Source organism: Saccostrea cucullata, unplaced genomic scaffold (genome assembly GCF_032062105.1).
Source record: "Saccostrea cucullata isolate Sc308-1 unplaced genomic scaffold, CSIRO_AGI_Scuc_v1 ctg218, whole genome shotgun sequence".
In the NCBI taxonomy this organism is placed as follows: Eukaryota; Metazoa; Mollusca; class Bivalvia; order Ostreida; family Ostreidae; genus Saccostrea; species Saccostrea cuccullata.
Window position 1 is genome coordinate 335,763 of NW_026930772.1, and position 19,774 is coordinate 355,536.

The following is a 19,774-nucleotide window of genomic DNA, read 5'->3' on the forward strand; positions in this document are numbered from 1 at the left end:
GTAACCTGATCATACGTCAGGTTTCTTTTGGAATTCATAAATGGACAAAAGAGAAACAATGTCTTTAGCTAAAATTGGAAGTACAAGCAAATGTTGGGGTTCATATGAGAATGAGAAATGACCAAAATAAAATGGTAATCGAGATAATCATTAGCTCAGTGAGTAGACAATATAAGGAAGAAATCCTGAACAAGGTGGGCCTTTTGATAACTTAACTTTTCTCGTAATTTCAACAAGGTGGATTAAGAAAAGTTTCAACTCAAAACTTTTATACATGTATTTACATGTACGCTGCAGTGTCTAAGTGGAAACTAAGACATAATATGTAAGGTTTTGGTTTTATGGTAACTTTTTTTCTGAATGTTTTACATTTATTTACTTTTTCATACAAAAATGCTGTCATAAATTTTTACTACATGTGTACACGGCAAGTCAACACAGTGTATGATGTCATGATGTCGTTTGCATGATGAATGGGTGATTTTAATAAAACCCAGAAGCAAAGTCAAAGTATGCATGTTTACATAACTTTATTGGCAAAAAAATCCTTGAAAAAGATTTGAAAACAATCATCAAATCTCATACATATATCACAGACTTATCATGTGCAAGTATTCACATACCACAAAAAACAGCAACAAAAACTTATATAAATACAATTAACGTGTCGACTTTACAAGAAAGAAAGCAACCATTGCTGTTGCTGCGAAACCAATAACAGTTTTGCTCAGATTGCTGGATGGAGCACTGAACAGGACAGTATTCCCCACTTGCTGTTGTCTGCGTAGCTCTGTCTTTGGTAAATCTTCATTTGTTGTAGAGTCCTCTGTGAAAGGCTCTGTATTTCCCTTGGGGGGATCATTGTTATTTTCGAAATATTCATTGATATGACAGTCCTGTGTAGTAACATCACTGCACAACTCATCAGCCTCATGGTTGAGAGCAATTCTTTCACAACATTGATCGTTATCACCATAAGATTGCGCAGGTCCATCAACCTCAGGTGAAGGATCCAGGGACATTAGCTGCGTTCCTCCTAATATAACGCCAGAGTCATAATGTCTCTCGTCTTTCATTGCATGACTTCCGTTTGAACCGGAACTTACGTCAGTAAGTATACTGTTTGAATTCCATGAAGCAAAACAAAGTGTTGACTCTTCCAGATAACTCTGCTGACAACTCTCCTGTCTAGCAATGGTTGTGACGTCATGAGGATACTTCGTGGTATTCCAGTCTAGATGGCTTAATTCCTTGAGGTGACGTAAATCTTCCAAAATATCGTTCCTCTCTATTTCTTTCAAAACACAGACGAGTCGTCCGAGATCAAAAGCTCGATTTTTTGCGAGGTCACTGTAAAATTTTGTAGCATGACTGCCGTCCTTATCTGCATATACCTCAAACCGTTCCACTTGTTCTACGGTGTAGCCTGAGAAACAAAACAATAAAAATATAAATTAAACAATTGCAACAGGTTATTTTTTGTTAAAGTGTTTATCTACCGAAGGATTAAATAATTAAGCATGTGAAAAATCGAATATCCTTTACCTAAATGAGATGCCAAATCCTTCCACTTGGAGCCCACGTCCAGTCTCTTTAGAACGTTCAGAACAGGGTAAGGTAGCTTATCGAGAGGTGTTGACCAATCAATCCTTTCTTTCCTTTCTGTTAAACATTCAATAATGTGCTTTAACAAAAGTTCAACAAACTTAAAAAAAACTATGAAATAATCTACGAAAGTTACTTTGAAATAACTAACTAGATTTCTCTGTTTTATAAGCGTGTTTTCCTCTTTTCTTCCCGTGCAGTTCCGAGAGAGATTCGAGATCTGCCTCTAACAAATCAGCGATATTATCCATGTCGACTTCAGAATGTCGTAAAGCTGCAATGAGCTGTTCCCACCATCTATCTTTCCTCTGTAACTCCTGCAGTAACAGATCGCTTGCTGACACTTGACCCTCGTTATCTAATCTGCACCTTATCTTTTGCTAAAAAAAAAAAAAATTAACACTTTGATAATTCACTCATTTCTGTTTTAAACTTTTGTAAATATTTACTAGTATAAGTTTGAACTAAATGATGTACCAAAGAAATGATAGTAGTGTTTGAGAAGGCAACAGTTTGACTCTTTTATGTCCAGAAGTATAAGATTTTGATAATTTTGATGGTTTTGTCCCAAACCCTCAAGTCCAGAGGACAGAAATCATGAAATTCACTCACTGATGTTCAGAGGTTTATGAAGAAAAGTTAAAATGCATGTATGAAAGTCTTCGACCGACAAATTAATGACGACCATCAAACGACGAAAACAAACAGCTAGTTTAACTGGGTAACTCTGGTGATCAAAAGCAGGTTTCAGGACCAGGTCCAAAAATCCGCTTAAAAGACAAAAGTTATTCCTTTCCACCCTTTCTAACGCTATCTTGAACGGAATGTATGAGTTGAAACATTACGAAACATATTTCAGTCTAAATTAGTTTTGAAGAAGACATTCTAACCTTTGTCGTTGTTGAAAGACATGTAAGGTGTGGTAGTAGCTCTCTGGGACACAAGCGATGTATGAGCTTGACAAGGTTGTCCCGTATAATTCGTGTCCGGCATTCATCTATGGACAGGATAGACATGGTCCGGAATGCTGTCTTTTCTATAGAGGCAGGAGTTCAACACGGCAAAACAGGAAGGTTGTCAATTCAAGGTAGACCTGCTGAGCATTAAGAAATTTTCATTTCGTAAGTGAATTTGTAGCTGCAGTTCTGCACTGTGGCTTGCTGGTATGAAAAAATTGGGATGGACGACTAATATATCTGACAATATATTTTTTCGGAGAGCTACGGTTCTGTAGCTATATAGTGAATTTGGACATACATTCGCACACATACAGCTAGAGCACGAGAGATATTTTATAGTTACATATTATTAAGTAGTTCATCATTATGTTTTTTTTTATATTTTGCTTTCCCTGAATGTTATAAACAAGAGGCCCATGGGCCACAACGCTCATCTGAGAAACTTTGGCAATGCTGTTCTTCACAAGGTTTTCCCCCTTGTACGTACATGTTGCAATACCTCTTATGGCTAAATCCTTATATGTCTGGGGTCATGTTTTGAACAATTTAAAATCTTAACTATCCCAGGATCTTCCATATAAGTTTCAGCTTTTCAGGCCCACTTGTTCTTGAGAAGAAGATTTTTTAATGACCCCACTCTATTTTCGGATTTTTCTTTAATTTTCTCCCGTTGGAAGAGGGTTTGGTCCCTTATTTTAACAATTCAAACTTTACTTCACCCAGGGATGCTTTGTATAAAGTTCGGTTAAAATTAACTCAGTGGTTCTCGAGAAGTTGAAAATGTGAAAAGTTTACAAATGGACAACAGATGATCAAAAAAGCTCACTTGCAAAGTATACATCGAAAATCAGTAGGGCCGCTTTCATCTTTTATTATTGTGTACTACAAAAGTCGTCCACCAGACGATCGAGACTGAACGAAACAAGAATTTGTAGTACCTTCTCTCTTTTTGTCACCCTTCAATTTTCATTACTCCTCATATTAATTTGCATAAGTTAACTAGCTCTAAATTAAGGACGTTATATTCGGTCATACACACCAGTGAGAGATCTGGTTTCTTTTTTGAATTTTCTATCTCAAAGAGCCATAGTTCTGCAGCTTCAACAGTACATATAAATAACATCTAATAGGTATATTATTACACATAAAATCAAAAAAACTTTAATCTAGGTTCATGTAAGACATCGGTTGGATTATTTAACAGCTCATGTAAGGATATTGTGTTCTTGGAAGCAATAGGTTTTCAATGCATTAAATCAAACATCAGAATATTGTACATGTACTTTCACTTTACGATATATCTGTAAAAATATTGAAGAGCATGTTATCAACTTTTATATCGCACACCTATAATTGCTTAAAATAGTTTCTTCACTATAAAATATACGTGCATCACAGGTAATATAGGTGTATAAATAGCGTACACTTATGAATATATCCAGAGTTTCGGAATTTTGTTACGTAAGAAATGCACTAAATATAAATATTAAATGAGTCCAAGATGTCAGCTACATGTATTTAGAATTGCTATTTTGTTTGTTTGTGTGCTTGCTTGTTCAAATTTAATTGAGATTTTTAAACTGTCGAACATTTTCATGTTCGATAACATGGATTTACACGTACAGTAATCAGTATATTCTGATATAGATTCATACAATCGCAAGTACATCAACACTGTAAGCGCACAAATCTCTTGGATGGATGTAAACAAATACTTATTTTAAATGCGTGGGTGAGTTACTAACACAAAATATGCTACTTTTACAAAGTACATAACACGACTTGATTTCAGAAAATCATGAACACTAGGAAACGCCGTGAATCACGATGACTAATACCTTCAATGTAGAAATCCTCCATACAGAATACACGAGCGACGTTATCGCTGTTGTCTTTCCTTTATCAGCTGACAATAATCAAACAGTGGAAAACGAAAGTATGGGTTTCAGTAAATCTATAAATAGAGTGACGTTCCGTCATAGGGAAACCATTTAAAGCTGCGCGTGGATCAAACATTTTTACGGTTAACTTTCGATTTTCTTCTTGAACTATATATTTAAAAATTGGAAAGAAAGTGATTGTTACTTCATGAATTAAATTTCTTATAATAACATGAAAAAAATAATTTTTAGATGCCGGAAACATTTAAATTTGTACACGTACACAAACACGTATATAGATATACTGAGTATTCAGTCTTTTTGGTTCAGATTAATGTTTAAAAAAACTGGTTCATTCAAAGTAAAGTTTCGATCAGTTAAGGAATATATAATATAGATTGCTAGTCTAGCTGGTATTATGTTTAATAATCAGTTTAATTTAAATGTATAGGCCTATAGCCGTTTTCAAAAAAAATGTTTTACAAAGAAATTGTTTCGTAATATTTTTTTCAAATCGTTGTATAAAATAAACTTAAAGATGAAGCAAGAGAAATTATAGGATTAACGAAATAATGAATCGAGTCTTTAATTGTGGACAACACATAAATTAAATTTTAATCTGTCCTACAGTTATCACTATCACCATGTAGACTATTAATTTATTTAATTGTCTTTTTTTTTATCTTTTATTAATTTATTTAATTATCTATCTATTATAAGAGATTCTGTACTATATCAATTTCTTATTTCAACCTCTCATATTGGCCGCTCTTGGTCTCTGGAGAAATTTTTAATGGTTTTCTTTGTCTCACTTTTATTAAATAAATTTTATTATTTACACATGGTCATTAAAACTATTAAAATACTTTCGTACACACAATAAAAATTCTTGCATAATTCTCATTTTCTCTTAACCTTTTTCACACAAAAATTTGCATTGATAAACTATCAAGAAAGAATGATAAAGGGGAATAACTTCTCTAAGTATACAAATTAAATGAGCACTGTCTGGGACCAGAGCACTTGATCAAATGGTCTAGATGTTCAAGAATCTGGTGAAAGATACCCTTTCATTTTAAAACTTAATATGTTTGCCTCTGATATACTCAGGATCGGAAAAGGTCTCGAAGATTTACAAAGACCACAAATGCAAAGTTTTAAAAAGTTTGTAAGAGGCACCCTCACACCCTATTACTGGCAACTGGTGCATCAATTAGTCTAACCTTTTCCCTCACTTATCTACCGGGGGCATTAGAGAGTTCCACTTCCAGTCAAAAATGGCGGGTACCTGCAACAAGTTCGCTTACAAGTAAAGAACGTTTACAAGTAAGTTTACATGGTAGCAGAGCGTGCAGGAAACAAAGAAACACAAAATAATGTCGCGGCTAACAACTTCAAGAATCCACCCACGTTTGATCCGAAAAACGTCATACGAAACATGGAAGAATGAAGTAGAAGTATGGCGGTTAGTTACAGAACTCAACAGGTTGGGACCAATCGCCCAAATGGAATATAATAGTCCATTTGGGATATAATATCCCAAATGGGCTATAAATTTACAGTGCAAAAATTAAAAATTTTTATTTTGGCAATAAATATCATAAATCCGCATCAAAACACTTATAAAAAGGAATAACTTTTGGTTGACAAGTTTTCCTGTATGTCATTTGTTTAGATGATCGATCCCTAGGAAGTTCCTTAACTTCTTGGGGATCAATCTAATAAACGGTAGGGTTGCAGAAAAACTTGTTTACCAAAAGTTATTCCTTTTTAAGTGTTTTGATGCGGATTTATGATATTTATTGCCAAAATGAAAATTTTCAAAGTTTGCACTGTAAATTTATAGCCCACGGATATTATATCCCAAACGGACTATTCTATCCCATTTGGGCGATTGGTCCCAACCTGCTCAAAGCGGAGAAGCAAGCGTTAGCAGTTTCACTCTCACTGACCGGAAACGTAAGAGAAACGGCGATGGAACTTCCAGCAGAAGATCTTGCTGACAAAGAAGGTATGAAAAAGTTGATGGAATATCTGGACAAGGTATTTTTACGAGATGGTAAGGACAAAGCCTATGAAGCTTACAAGAACTTCGACTCGTTTAGAAAATCAGAAAGTAAGTCAATGTCAGAGTACATCATTGAATTTGATAAACTTTACAATAAAGCCAAGAAGTATGGGATGGCACTTCCAGGAGCGGTTTTAGCGTTCAAACTTTTAGACAATGCAAGACTTTCATCAAAGAAAAAACAGCTTGCATTAACAGCTGCTAGTGGATCAGAGGATCTTTGGGGAATGTGTTGGAACAGATAGTAATGTAAGCACAAGTATAACTGTAAAACAGGAACCGATTTTCTATACCCGACAGAGAAAACAGTGCAGATACAGTGCAGACGCAAAAGGAAAACAGCGAGGAACAAATCCTTTGAATAAGTTTGGAAAGCAAACAAAATGTGCAATCTGTCAAAGCGTATTCCATTGGGCTAAGGACTGTCCGGAAAAGAATTCTGTGACAATAACGGAACACAATGCGGTAACAGTGGAAGATTGTAACCTGACACTTCTTACCACAGAACAACCCTCGGCAAATGAAATTTTTATCCGTGAATCAACCGGAACTGCATTAATAGATACAGCGTGCACTCGGACAGTATGTGGTGAGAAGTGGTTCAACGGATTCTGTGAAGAAATGGGCAAGAAGATTTCGACCACACCAAGTCATCGAGCATTCAAATTTGGGGATGGAAAAATTGTGTATTCTTTCGTGCTTCTATACATGCTGTGATAGGTACCATTCATTGTAAAATTGACACATAGATTGTGAAAGCTGATATTCCACTTCTTTTGAGCAAACCATCACTCAAGAGAGCAGGAGCCATTTTGGACTTGAAAAACGACAAAATATTGATGTTTAATCAACCGATTGAGCTAGAGTTACATCAAGTGGGCACTTTTGTGTGAAGATTTTGGATACAGGTGTTAAAGGAGGGAACACTGCAATGAGATCTGAGGAAGTGTTGGAAGTAGCACAAAACTTGAGCCCTGCAGAAAAGGAAAAGATACTAACTAAACTTCATAAGCAGTTTGGCCATGCCAGTAGTGAACGCCTAGCACAGTTGCTGAGAAATGCAGGAACAATAGGCAAGGAAACATTGAACTTGCTGCGTACTGTATGTGACTCGTGTCAAGTTTGTTTGATCAACAAAAGACCTCCAGGAAGGCCAGTGGTTGGACTTCCTCTAGCGACTGAATTCAATGAAATGGTGGCTGTTGATCTACATGAACTAGAGCATGGGACACGGTATTTACACCTTATCGATGAATTTTATAGATTCAGTGCTGGGAGCATTATGAAGTCGAAGAAGTCTTTTGAATTTGTTCAAAATTTTCTGAAACTTTGGATAGCAGTGTATGGACCTCCAAAATGCCTTTACAGTGACAATGGTGGTGAGTTTAACAATAAGGAGGTGCGGGATATGGCTGAAAATTTCAACAGCAGAAATAAAGACAACAGCAGCTTACAGTCGGTGGAGCAATGGCTTGATTGAGAGACACAATCAGACACTCACGTAAATTCTACATAAAGTAAAAGCAGACAACCGCTGTGATTGGGATACAGCTCTTAGCTGGGCGCTCATGGCAAAGAATGCTTTGAGCAATGTACATGGATTCAGCTCTCACCAGTTAGTGTTTGGAAGTAATCCACGCCTGTCCAGTGTTTTGACAGACAAAGTACCAGCCCTCGAGGGGACTACCATGAGTGCATTGGAAGCAGAACACATTGAAGCTTTACACTCAGCCAAAACGGCATTTACAAAGAGTGAATGTTCAGAGAGGATTCGAAGAGCGCTAAGAAAACAGAATTGTCCAAGTGGAAACACTTTCAAGACTGGAGATAAAGTGTATTATAAGAGACCAGACAGCAGAGAATGGAGGGGTCCAGGCGTGGTAATTGGACAAACCCTAACAAAAAAAAACTTTAGTTAACTATAGTTAACTATAGTTTACTATAGTTATAACTTTGACACTTTGAAAACTTTGGTTTACTATAGTGATAACTTTGATACTTTGAAAAACCTTGGCGAAAACTTTGACACTTTGAAAAACTTTTGCGAAAACTTTGTCACTTTGAAAAACTTGATGAAAACTTTGACACTTTTAAAAACTTTGACACTTTGAAAAACTTTGACGAAAACTTTGACACTTTGAAAAACTTTGACGAAAACTTTGACACTTTGAAAAACTTTGACAAAATCTTTGACACTTTGAAAATCTAGACGGTGCAGTAGTTTTTGTCAGACATGGCGGAATATGTGTAAGAGTGCACCAATGTAGACTTGCAAAAGTTAATACAGACAGAAGTGAAAGCCAGTCAGTTTCTAATGATGTACAGGAAAGCCAATCGCAGGATGAAAAAGAAGAGAAGGAATAGTTAGACAATCGCTTTGAAAATGAAGACTCTGCATGCAGTGAAGCTGAGGAAATGGACAAAAATTTTCGTAGAAATGACTTCAGTGACAGCATAAAAATTTCAAAGGATCAAATTGTACAGTATAAAAATGCAGATAGTGGTGAAAAATGTGTAGCAAAAGTACTTGGAGGTGCAGGCAAGGCAACAGGAACAAACAGAAACTGGTTCACAAAAGGATGCAGAAATTTCTGTTGATCTTAGTAAAGTACAGGAACTTGAAACAGATCTCAAGAAATTTCTTGACCCGCTAAAATTACGCACTTGCAACACACTTATTAAACAAAAAAGACCATCCATATTTAGCATGCCGTAAAGAACCTTTTATCACAATCAACAAGAAATATGACATAAGACTAGCAGTTTTAATTATACAAGCTCAGTTTCACCAATTTTTCTTTAACAACGATTGAAATTTAAGTTTATTCTGTTCTTATTTTCATATTTTTATATTTTACAGAAAAATAGTATAATCAAAATGGGAAACCAGGGAACGAAAGTAAATGAATGTTAAAAATAGGCAAAAATATGATATAAATCAGGTCTCTGTCACAGCAAAAAACAACTTTGCTGTCTGTTGTCCAAGTTGCGTCGGCAGCCACAGTTACCAGTAATAGGGTGTGACCCTTGTTCATCTATAAAAGAATCCTTGCTTATCATAACCATGCACCTAGTTTGTTGAAAAAATACCCAGTAGGAGATAAGAAAAATTTCAAGGAATTAATGCAGGGATTTTACCAAAATCAATAGAGCCCCCCTCCTCCCCGGCACGAACATCTGACTCAGGGACCATGAAATTCCCAATTTTGAAAAAAGCGTTCTTGCTCATTATAACTACATGTATGTACTTAATAACAGATATTCAAAAGCAGAGAATATTTCCGAAAAAATAATATATTGTCACTATATAATATATATTGACCCGCCCTAGCATCAGAATCTCTGAATGGGGCACTCAGGTGACCTTATGCTATCCATTAAACCAATTTCAGCTTGTTAAGTTTGATAATGTGAACATTAAAAAAAAATTAAAATTCTTCCACTTCCTGAATATTGAGCAGATAAAATGACTGCATCGTTATCGAGAGCAGGGGTGCTATTAAAAATATGAAAGTTGTGGCCCAGGATGTGCTAGGGTTTGGTGTTTAGGGGCTCTTTTTATAAGAAATTAATTTTTTTTCTCTGCTCCTGGGCACGAAGCGAACAAATGAAGTGGAAAGTATTAATGACCAAAGAGCCTCTTTTAAAAAAAAATTGAATTACATGGATCCTGCATCAGGAGTCCTAGTGTTAAGTTAATTTTTTTGATTTCATAGTGTATCAATATATTTGAAAATCAGCCCTGGTTAAAGTGCATTATTATGTTGAATAAAGATGACTTATCCAAAATTACAATTCCTTGACACAAGGGTCGGAGATTCTGACTTAAGGTGTGGTTCTGATGATTATAAAGTGAATATGCCTGAATTTTTTGAAAATCTTTGTCCTGGGTATGACGCAAACAAACTAAGAGCATAGTTATGACGAGCAAGGGTGACTTTTCCAAAAGCCACTTGGACAGGATTTCTAGCGTTAGAGTGGTTGCTTTCTAATTATTTAGTGAAAATGCATAAACACTTTGAAGAACGACTCTGGTTAAGGCTATCCAGGACGCAAACAGAGTACGAAGTTGTAAGCGTGTTTTACCAGATTTGTTGATCTCTGAACCACTTGGTAAAATGTGCTGGTGTTGCATAGTTTTTTATTGATTTTTACTCTATTAAAGGGACATAGACAAAGTTTCAACTGAATTTTTTAAAACCAATTTCAATGTTTACAATTCCTATATAAGGCAATACTAATGTTCAGCAACAATTTTAACATAATTTGTTGATTTACAAAGGAGATACAGAACATAAAATTCTTCATTATGTATATACATTTATAAACAAGACTTGTGCATTGTTTTTGTTTACATATAGAAAGTACATGTATCATATTTATAACAAAATGCGATTCAGCAAATCACTAGAAACTGTCATCATATTTATAATTAACTTCCAAATTTAAAAAAATTGCTTTGAACGAACATATATTAGTATATTTAATCTATGTAAACCAAAACATGACACATACTCTGTTTACATAGGTTTGGAGCTCTAAATCTGTCATGTTTGTCGAAAACTGATATTCAAATTTTTGACGATCATTAGAAATACCTTTGTTTAATATTTGTTAACACAAAAAAATGGAAAAATAAATTTGAAAATTTTTTGCTGAAACTTTGTCCACGTCCCTTTTAAGGAAACCATAACCGAAAAAATACTATTTTGATAGTAAACTATATAGTTAACACTGTAGTTTACTACAGCAAAATTTTCACTACAGTAAATCAAAGTTCCAAAGATTTTACTTAGTCTATAGTAAATCAAAGTTCCATTTTTTACTTTCATGGTACTATAGTTAACTATACTTAACTATAGTTTACTATATTTTTTTGCAAGGGAATTATTGTCGTTTACAATTCAATTTGAAAATTCAATAACTGTAAATAATATAATTTAAAAGTCATTTTAATAAAAAACATAGGTAATCAGAGATTACAGAGCTCACCTCAACGAATTTAAGTAAGGCAAAGTCACACAATTAACCAACAAGAAGTGTACATTCCAGAAAATATTTAAGCAATTTTAATCTGATTTTGAAATATAAAAAATTTAAACTAGTTCTTCTTCATGAAAATGTAATGAAAATCCAGCAACTGATGCAAATTTGAGAGTTTTCATCTCTTGATGCAGCATTTGTGCAAGTTTGGTTTATACAATGTTATATAAGCCTTATAGTTTTTTGGTAATAGACCTGCAATAACTTTTACCTTGTCTATTATTGAAAATGTATGTGAATTCAGCATCCGAAGCAAGTCCATTAGTGTGCATCCTAAGATGTATCATCCATGCATGTTTGCTCATTAAAGGGCTCATAGTTAATTGGAAATGAAATATCCATCAAAAACTAACATTTTCACTCATCAGCAAAAAGTAGGTCAGATTCAGCATCCGAAGCAAGCCCGGTAGTATGCATCCTTATATGTATCATCCATGCAAGTTTGGTCATTAAAGAACTCATAGTTACTTGGAAATGAATCATGCACCAAAAATAACCTATTAACTCAACTAGAAAATGTAGGTCAGATACAGCATCTGAAGCAAGCCTGGTAGCATACATCATTATATGTATCATCCATGCTAGTTTGGTCAACATAGGGCTTATAGTTATGGAAATGAAACCTGCACCAAATACTTTAATCAACCGGAAAATGTAGGTCAGATTCAGAAGCAAGCCCGGTAGTATGCATCCTTAGATATATCATCCATGCAAGTTTGGTCAAAATAGTAACTTGGAAATGAAACCTTTTTGTTCACTCAACCATAAAATGTAGGTCAGATTCAGCATTAGTATGCATCCGTAGATGTATCATCCATGCAAGTTTGGTCAACATAGGGCTTATAGTTACTTGGAAATGAAACCTGCACCAAAAACTTTAACCTGTTCACTCAACCGTAAAAAGTAGGTCAGATTCAGCATCCGAAGCAAGCCTGGTAGTATGCATCCTTAGACTTATCATCCATGCAAGTTTGGTCAACATAGGGCTTATAGTTACTTGGAAATGAAACCTACACCAAAAACTCCACCAAAAATGTTAACCTGCTCCAAAAACATTAACCTGGTCATTCCTTTGCTGAAATTGCAGTATCTGAAACTTTGACTGGTACAATGAAACACACTAAAACCATCTTCCATGCATGTCTAATCAATATAGGACATAGAAGTACTTAAAAAGAAAACTGCTCCAAAAAACTTAACCTTAACCTGGGACGCCGACGCCGACACCGACGCCGACGCCAGAAGAACAACTTCGTTGAGGTGAGCTAAAAAAAAATTATGCAAGGACTTTTACTATATAATGTAAAAATTACTTTCATATTTTTCATGTAGATTTGTAAATATGAGATAAAAAATCTTTCTTTGTGATCAAATTTTCATAAGGACCGAGAGGGGGCAATATGAGAGGGAATTAGATGATGGGTTATTGAATCATTAAGTTTTGTTCAGTCTGCATATATTGGAATAGTGAAAATGGGGACAAATACTAGCAGGCAAATAAATTTATTTTTTGATTAATTATTAAGTTTAAGACATCCATGTTGATCCTATTTGCCTTGCTCTATGACAACATTTCCTCATCTTCGGGCTGAAATTGGCTGGCTGAAATTGGCTCAATGGTTCTGAATAATAATAAGCTTTACGACGACGATGCCAACGACAGAAGAACAAATGATCAGAAAAAGCTCCCTTAAGCAAAAAAAAAAAAAAAAAAAAAAAAGTACAAAACACTATGCTAAACATAATTATGTGGTGGAGTTAAAATCCCTTGAAAGTATAGATTTAAAAAAAAATCTTACAAGATTCAACTGGTAATTGATTGGGCGCTAATGACACGTCAACCGAGTAAACGTTAATTTTGCAAAGTAAACAAATCAAGCCTATAAGCAAGAAACGGAATATTCTTCATGTAAAAGGCGGAAGTTTTGTTTAAAATATCTGATATCTATATGAATAGAATGTACATGGCAAAAATGGCAAGTTTTTGTGAAGATTGCCGTTTATCACAGTATATAATTATATTGTATTACCAATAAAGATATCAGCTAAATTGTCTATAGGTTCGGTATACCAGACAGACAAACGAGGGGTTGCAATAATAGATCCCCGGAATACAGCTGTAAATACTTTGATTGCTAAAGGGCACTGGTCGAGAATAATATTGTGTGATTGACATATGAGGATATTTAAGTTAATCATTCTTTTTTCCCCTCTCTATAATATATGATACCATTCTCTCCTGTAAGTCAATCAACTGTCAAATCAAAATTTTTAGAAAGGCTGTGATGCAGTTTCCGTATATGATACAATCAGGAGCATTATATGCTATAAAGTTATGAAGGTTCTGCTAATTGTCAAAAGCTTTCACTTTCATCTAAAACATACTTTTGTGAATTAAAGAAAATATTTTATCTTGCTGTTTCTTGATTTTCATTTATTGATTTTGAAATTGTCATTAAAATGCAATGTACAGCATGATTTTCTTGGTTTCTTTTTAGCCAAGTTAAAGATTTATTAGTAGCCAATTTTATTTTTTTACATGTTATATATATCACTGTGTATAATTAAGGATGCAAGGATTTTACATGTTTTGAAGAAATCTTAGTAACAATCAAACTTTAAATTATATACAATCAGGGGTTTTCTTTCAGTGACAGAAATTCTTATTCTGTTTCTTGTATATTACGTTATTTGTATATGTGTATATACCGGTATTTGCTTAAAATACATTTGCTTAAAATCAGTGCTTCTTTGACCATACAAATAATTAATTTAAAAAATCACTTCACTCTCATAGCATAGAAATAAAATTGTTTCTAAATAATTAAACCAGCCTAAAATTCAAGAACTCCATTTTGCGATGAAAAAAAAGTTGAATAGAAAATGCATAGGATGAAAATTCTTGAAATTTGAAATAGGGCGTATAAGACGTGGACAATCCCCCGCTCTGAGACAATATGTTTCTCAATTTTCAAAATTAACGGAAAGGTTATATTTTTCTAAAATCGGTAATGTTATCTTCAAAACAAAACATTATATTGATAACACATGAATTAAATTATTACTGAACGACTGTTGGTGATAACACATGAATTAAATCTACGCTATATGAAAGAGTGCAGAAATTGTTTTGATCAAAATATAAATACTTTGTATCAAACTGAAGAAAGTGATATGAACTTTTTTCTAAATCAAATTAATGAAGCGTTTACTAAATGTAAACTCAAAATATTAATTGTAAAACACACTAGTAAACAAAGTACTCTCCTGCATGCGTATTATTACGACTGCGTGCGCATCATCCATTGTTTACTTCCGGAAAAATATTAATTCGCACCAGGTGAAATTCGGACATCAAAAAAAAATTAAAATTTCTACTTCAAATTAAATGAAAAATGCAAATTTATATTATTCACAGTTTTGTTTTTAGTTTGTTAATAAAAAAAATTATCAAAACTCGTTAAAAAAATCACATTTGTGAAATCTAGCATGAAAATTATTTTGACCCCGTCTTTCAGTACTGTCTCAGTACTTTGATATTGTTTTATTTTACTGAACGACTGTTTTCAAAGTTGACAGTAAAGCATATTTAGTGGGAAATGAGTTTACTAGCGCCATAAAAAAAAAATCAATTTTGAACATTTGTCCAAAAAATGATAGAAACGTAAATGTGAAATTTATTTCATTTATCCAAAAATGGAATCTGAACCCATTCTATGTGAAAATCGAACTTTTCTGAAAAAAATGTTCGCTTTTACAAACCGTTCATTTAAATCACTCTGACAGACATCGATAACGCATATACTTCGTATCGTAGTGGTTAACGCAGTCGGTCCTGTGCCATACCCTGTGCTATGGAGAGAGTTCGAATCATACTTGAATCTTTTTCTTTTGTGTTTTCACATATCTTAAAAACATGAGTGAAGAAATAAATTATTAAAACAATGAAATACAGAATTAAATGTGTAAAAGATTATATAAACCATATAATTTTGAAAAAATATAGCTTTCATGAACTTTTAGAATTGAGAAATGTCTTTTCTCAGAGCGGGGGATTGACATCGCCTTGTACGCCTCCATTCTTTATCGAATTCTTTCTTCGAATTTTTATCTACATGTATTTAAAGCTTTGAACTTCGTATGCTTTATCTTCTGCTTTTTATAGTGACAGTTTTAGCTGACATGAATGTTGATATTAATTTTGCTGACGATATGACGTATATAGTTAATTTTTCCTGTTTTCAAACGTCTCACAATATGAAGCTCTGCCACAGCGTACGCGTTTAGTAACATAATATAAAACGTCATTTGAATTTGTTCTAATTTTTTAACAAACAATTGGAATTGTTCAAATACTCAGAATATATATCCTTATATACCTTAGTAACTTTTTTTTGTAATTTTACTTTACGTATCTTCGAAGATTGGTAGGGGACGTTTTATTGATTGCTCATATGTTAAATTCTCCTATAAACATAGACAAAGATAAAGGTTTATTCCGAGAAATGTGCTAAAGGCTTAAAGAACGTCAATCGACCAAGCTTATGAGACAATGAAGTTAAATTATTAAACAGTTTTTCTTTTAAAGCGACTAAAACAATGAAAGAGAAGAGATTGGGAGCTATCGCTCAGGTTTTAACGACAAGCACAGGCAGATGTCTTCGTTCAGCGCATTGAATCAAACCAAATTTATATCCATGATTTCAATTCTAAATATTGACACTTGGATAGATCAAATTGGCGGACATGATGCCTTGATTGAAATAATGATAAGACGGGAAATTTTCTCGTTACTTCTTAGTTTGTGTTTAATGACTGATCATTTCCGAGCGGTTAGCGAGAGTGAAGCATATAAGACCAGCCGGGACATCTCACTGGTATTATTTGTAAACTTTTCCGGAGTTTGATGGCTCTTTGATGACAACCATCAATATTAATGTGGAACTTAGCAGTCCGTCCGCTTCCGATTTCCTTTGCTATCATCTGCCGCAAGTTGGCCGTTTGATTTGAAATTTTGCAGCATATTTATCGCTATATGAATATTTGATAAACTTTCTAGCAGCGGTATTTGTAATATAAATAACTAGTTTATGAACATGGAAACAAATTGCCTGAGACTCTCTAAATATATACATCATTTTTGTTGAGTGATGTGCTATTACACCCTTTAACTATTGTAGAAAAGACGACCATATTGCCTGCATCAAACCTTAGTACATGCATATTTTTAAAGAATATCAAAGTTAAATCTTGTTCTGTTCTCTTTTGAAGAAAAAAAAATTTGTTAGAAATATTAAGATAGTGAAATGCAAATATATTAGTTATCTCGTGGTTTCAAATACATAATTGATCAAAAATTTTTACATAAATTTTACACTCACATTCAGGCCACTTAAAATGCAAAAAAGCATAAACATATACATGTATTCCAAAAAAATATATACAAAATTGTAAGAAAATTTAAACGTTCACACAGTAAGTGGAGATGATGTTCAGAAATTGATTATTATGGGAGAATAAGGTAACGAAACCAGTGGATCATAAATTGCTTATTCCGTGAATTAAATTAAATAAAGTCCACTATTTCAGTTAATATAACGTACATATAATATCCAAATACCGCCAGTCCCCTATCTATAAACTTCCATTAAGCCAATGTCTCTGACAGAAGATTCAGGACGCGAGTTCACGTGACCAAGGCGTTAAATTACTCGGAACTCTCTTAACATTTTCCTTGATCAAATTAATAGAAGAGCTAGCGATATCATAATCAGAATCGTTAAATATTTAACCCAATAAGACGCCCATTATTCTGCGCTAACAAAACACAAGAGAACGCGAGAGTTAAGAATCAATTATACTTCTTTTCCCTTTTAACACTTCGCCATTTTCTCCAGCAAGGCCCAAGGTGACAATCCGGCTCAGCAGCCGTTAAAACAAATAAAGACATACGCCTGGGCTTTTGTCGTAATGACTAAGACAAAGAAAGTACAATTCTTCATCTTTTTCACCAGGTGAGTGAGGACCCTTTTATGAAGATACTAAATTCAATTTTGGCGAAGGACAATTTTCGTCATGACGAATTTAATGTCCGAATTAGAGATGACGGCAGGCCATTTTCCGAGCTGGGAATAAGCCTAGGAAAAATAATTTGGTAATACCCCGTAGAGAGTTAATAAAGATCTTCTTTCTTTCTCCCATTAAATTTATTTCGATTCACGAAATACTGATAAATTGCAACACTTAAACACAAGGCTAGATTTATACCAAGTGTTTCCAAAGCGATCCCCCGTCAATTCGTCAGTTCTTCGCTGCCTAAGCGATTCATTACAGAAATGTCTTCGTAATTCATTAATTAATATTGAGTATCGTAAAAGTTACTCAACAAACTATCAAAGTGACGAAAATTAACTGTGATGTTAAATTGTTCGTCAAATGAATTGTTTGCGGGAACATTTTTAGAAGAAAACACACAGAAATGAATAAGAGCAATAGTATTATAGCAATTTTTACCTTGTTTTACTTCAAACACTTTATTATTCTAATATTGAAGTACTTTTTTAACATTTATATAATTTACATTTAACATATATACTTGATTTTTTGATGTAACTAAGTATTTCATATTTTAAAATATAACATTAAAAAATTATTTGCCCAGTTTTTGGATACACAATCCACTGTTTTGAAGAGTTGCCCCAATCATAAAGGTGAAATATGGCCAGTAAAATATTGCAAAGATGTCAATGTCAAGGAATGTTTTTTCTGAAGATAAGTGTATTTATGTATATAAAGGAATTTATGTGATCTAAATACGTAATAAATTGCATATTTTTATTAATTACCAATTTGTTTGAATTCATGGGTCCCGAAGGGTTTTCCGGGTTTTATACTTAAGCGTCCTCTAGTAACGGCTATTAGCCTTATCCTTATCAGAATAACATTTCGGCTCGGCCCACCTTCTGTTGCATTCTGATATTGTAAAATCTGAAATCTCATTTGGCATTTGTAATAAATGCTCTACACACACACCCTCTATATTATTTAACATGGTGCAGAACAGAGTTGCAAATGTGCTTCAGGTTCACATGAAAGGAATTGTTCATCAGTTTCAGTATTTAAGAGCACATAATAACGATAATTTTGTTTATTATGTTTATAGCTGATAATAAAAATCTTACTCATTCCGAATCTCTGAATGTACATTAATGTTGATTAACTTAGACTAGTGTACATTGTCTTAGGATGCATTAGTCAATGATCCCTTTTCTTCACCAGGAAATCATTTTATAGATTATGTTTTCATTTGATGTTGAGAATTTAGAAAATCTATGACCATTTCAAGAATAACTATTTTAAAGAAACAGATAAATGCATTTTGTTTTCAATGAAATGTAATAAAATGTAAAATACCTTACTCTGCAAAAAGAATTCAGATACATGTGCATAAGAAAAAAATGTAGACAAGTTTATAAAGCTTCCTATATTTCTTTGATGTATTAAATGAATGGAAATAAAGTGATTTGTTAATTTTTCTAGACATTAGTCATATTTTAAATTTCTGAAAATTCAATATTTTATTGGAAGCATTAATAGTGACAAAGTCGTTTACAATCTAATTAAACACAATATACTGCATTTATAAAAAGACAAAGTATCAAATTTTTTTTAACGTTTTTACTTCAGTGAATTGAATGTTTGGCCATTTTTACACTTCATGTATTCATACATATTCAAATCAAAAATGAATTTATATTTCATAACAAATCTAAGCAAAAACGTCCAATAATAAATAGTCCCTAAAACGAAATACCTTAGGATTGTAAAGTACAGAATGCAAGCAGTTGCTGTAAAAGACTGAAAAAAGAGCTGCAGGAATTATTTTTTCAATAAATATTCTGTCTAATAATGCAAGATTTATCAGCCATATGAAGAATATTTCGCCTTTTTGAATTAAGAAGGATCTGAAACTGAAGATGAAAAAAGGTAAAATAAATTATTATATTCACTGTCATATTGAGGGAATATATGAACAGGAATTTTACAATACTGGAGCCAGCGTAAGTGTTTGATTTAATATAAGACTCCTTGGTAATTTCTTGAATTTGATCATTAAAAATGAATAACTTTCAAATAAAATACGAGGAAACACAATTGGAAATGAAAACACTTTGTTAAAACGCCAGAAACCATAATCTATAATTGAACCATAAAAATTG

The 19,774-nt window shown here is 33.4% G+C and overlaps 1 protein-coding gene across 1 annotated transcript; it reads right to left on the reverse strand.

The window, feature by feature from the left end:
* Positions 1 to 515: 515 nt before the first annotated feature.
* LOC134230062 (uncharacterized) lies at positions 516 to 4,518 on the reverse strand. The gene is made up of 5 exons (XM_062711836.1): positions 4,379 to 4,518; positions 2,496 to 2,701; positions 1,757 to 1,985; positions 1,546 to 1,662; positions 516 to 1,426 (listed from the first exon to the last, which is right to left on the reverse strand). Exons 2-5 carry the CDS (start codon positions 2,619 to 2,621, stop codon positions 660 to 662), a joined length of 1,239 nt encoding a protein of 412 aa, XP_062567820.1. The 5' UTR covers positions 2,622 to 2,701; positions 4,379 to 4,518; the 3' UTR covers positions 516 to 659.
* Positions 4,519 to 19,774: the final 15,256 nt, after the last annotated feature.

What these genes read in the sequence shown, in the direction of transcription:
- LOC134230062 (XM_062711836.1), bottom strand. Translation starts at nt 2,621, where the DNA reads ATGTCTATCCTGTCCATAGATGAATGCCGGACACGAATTATACGGGAC. An exon ending in GTCTTTCAACAACGACAAAG is followed by an intron (nt 1,986 to 2,495) that starts GTTAGAATGTCT and finishes TTTTTTTTTTAG; the next exon opens with CAAAAGATAAGGTGCAGATT. An exon ending in GGATTTGGCATCTCATTTAG is followed by an intron (nt 1,427 to 1,545) that starts GTAAAGGATATT and finishes TTTGTTTCTCAG; the next exon opens with GCTACACCGTAGAACAAGTG.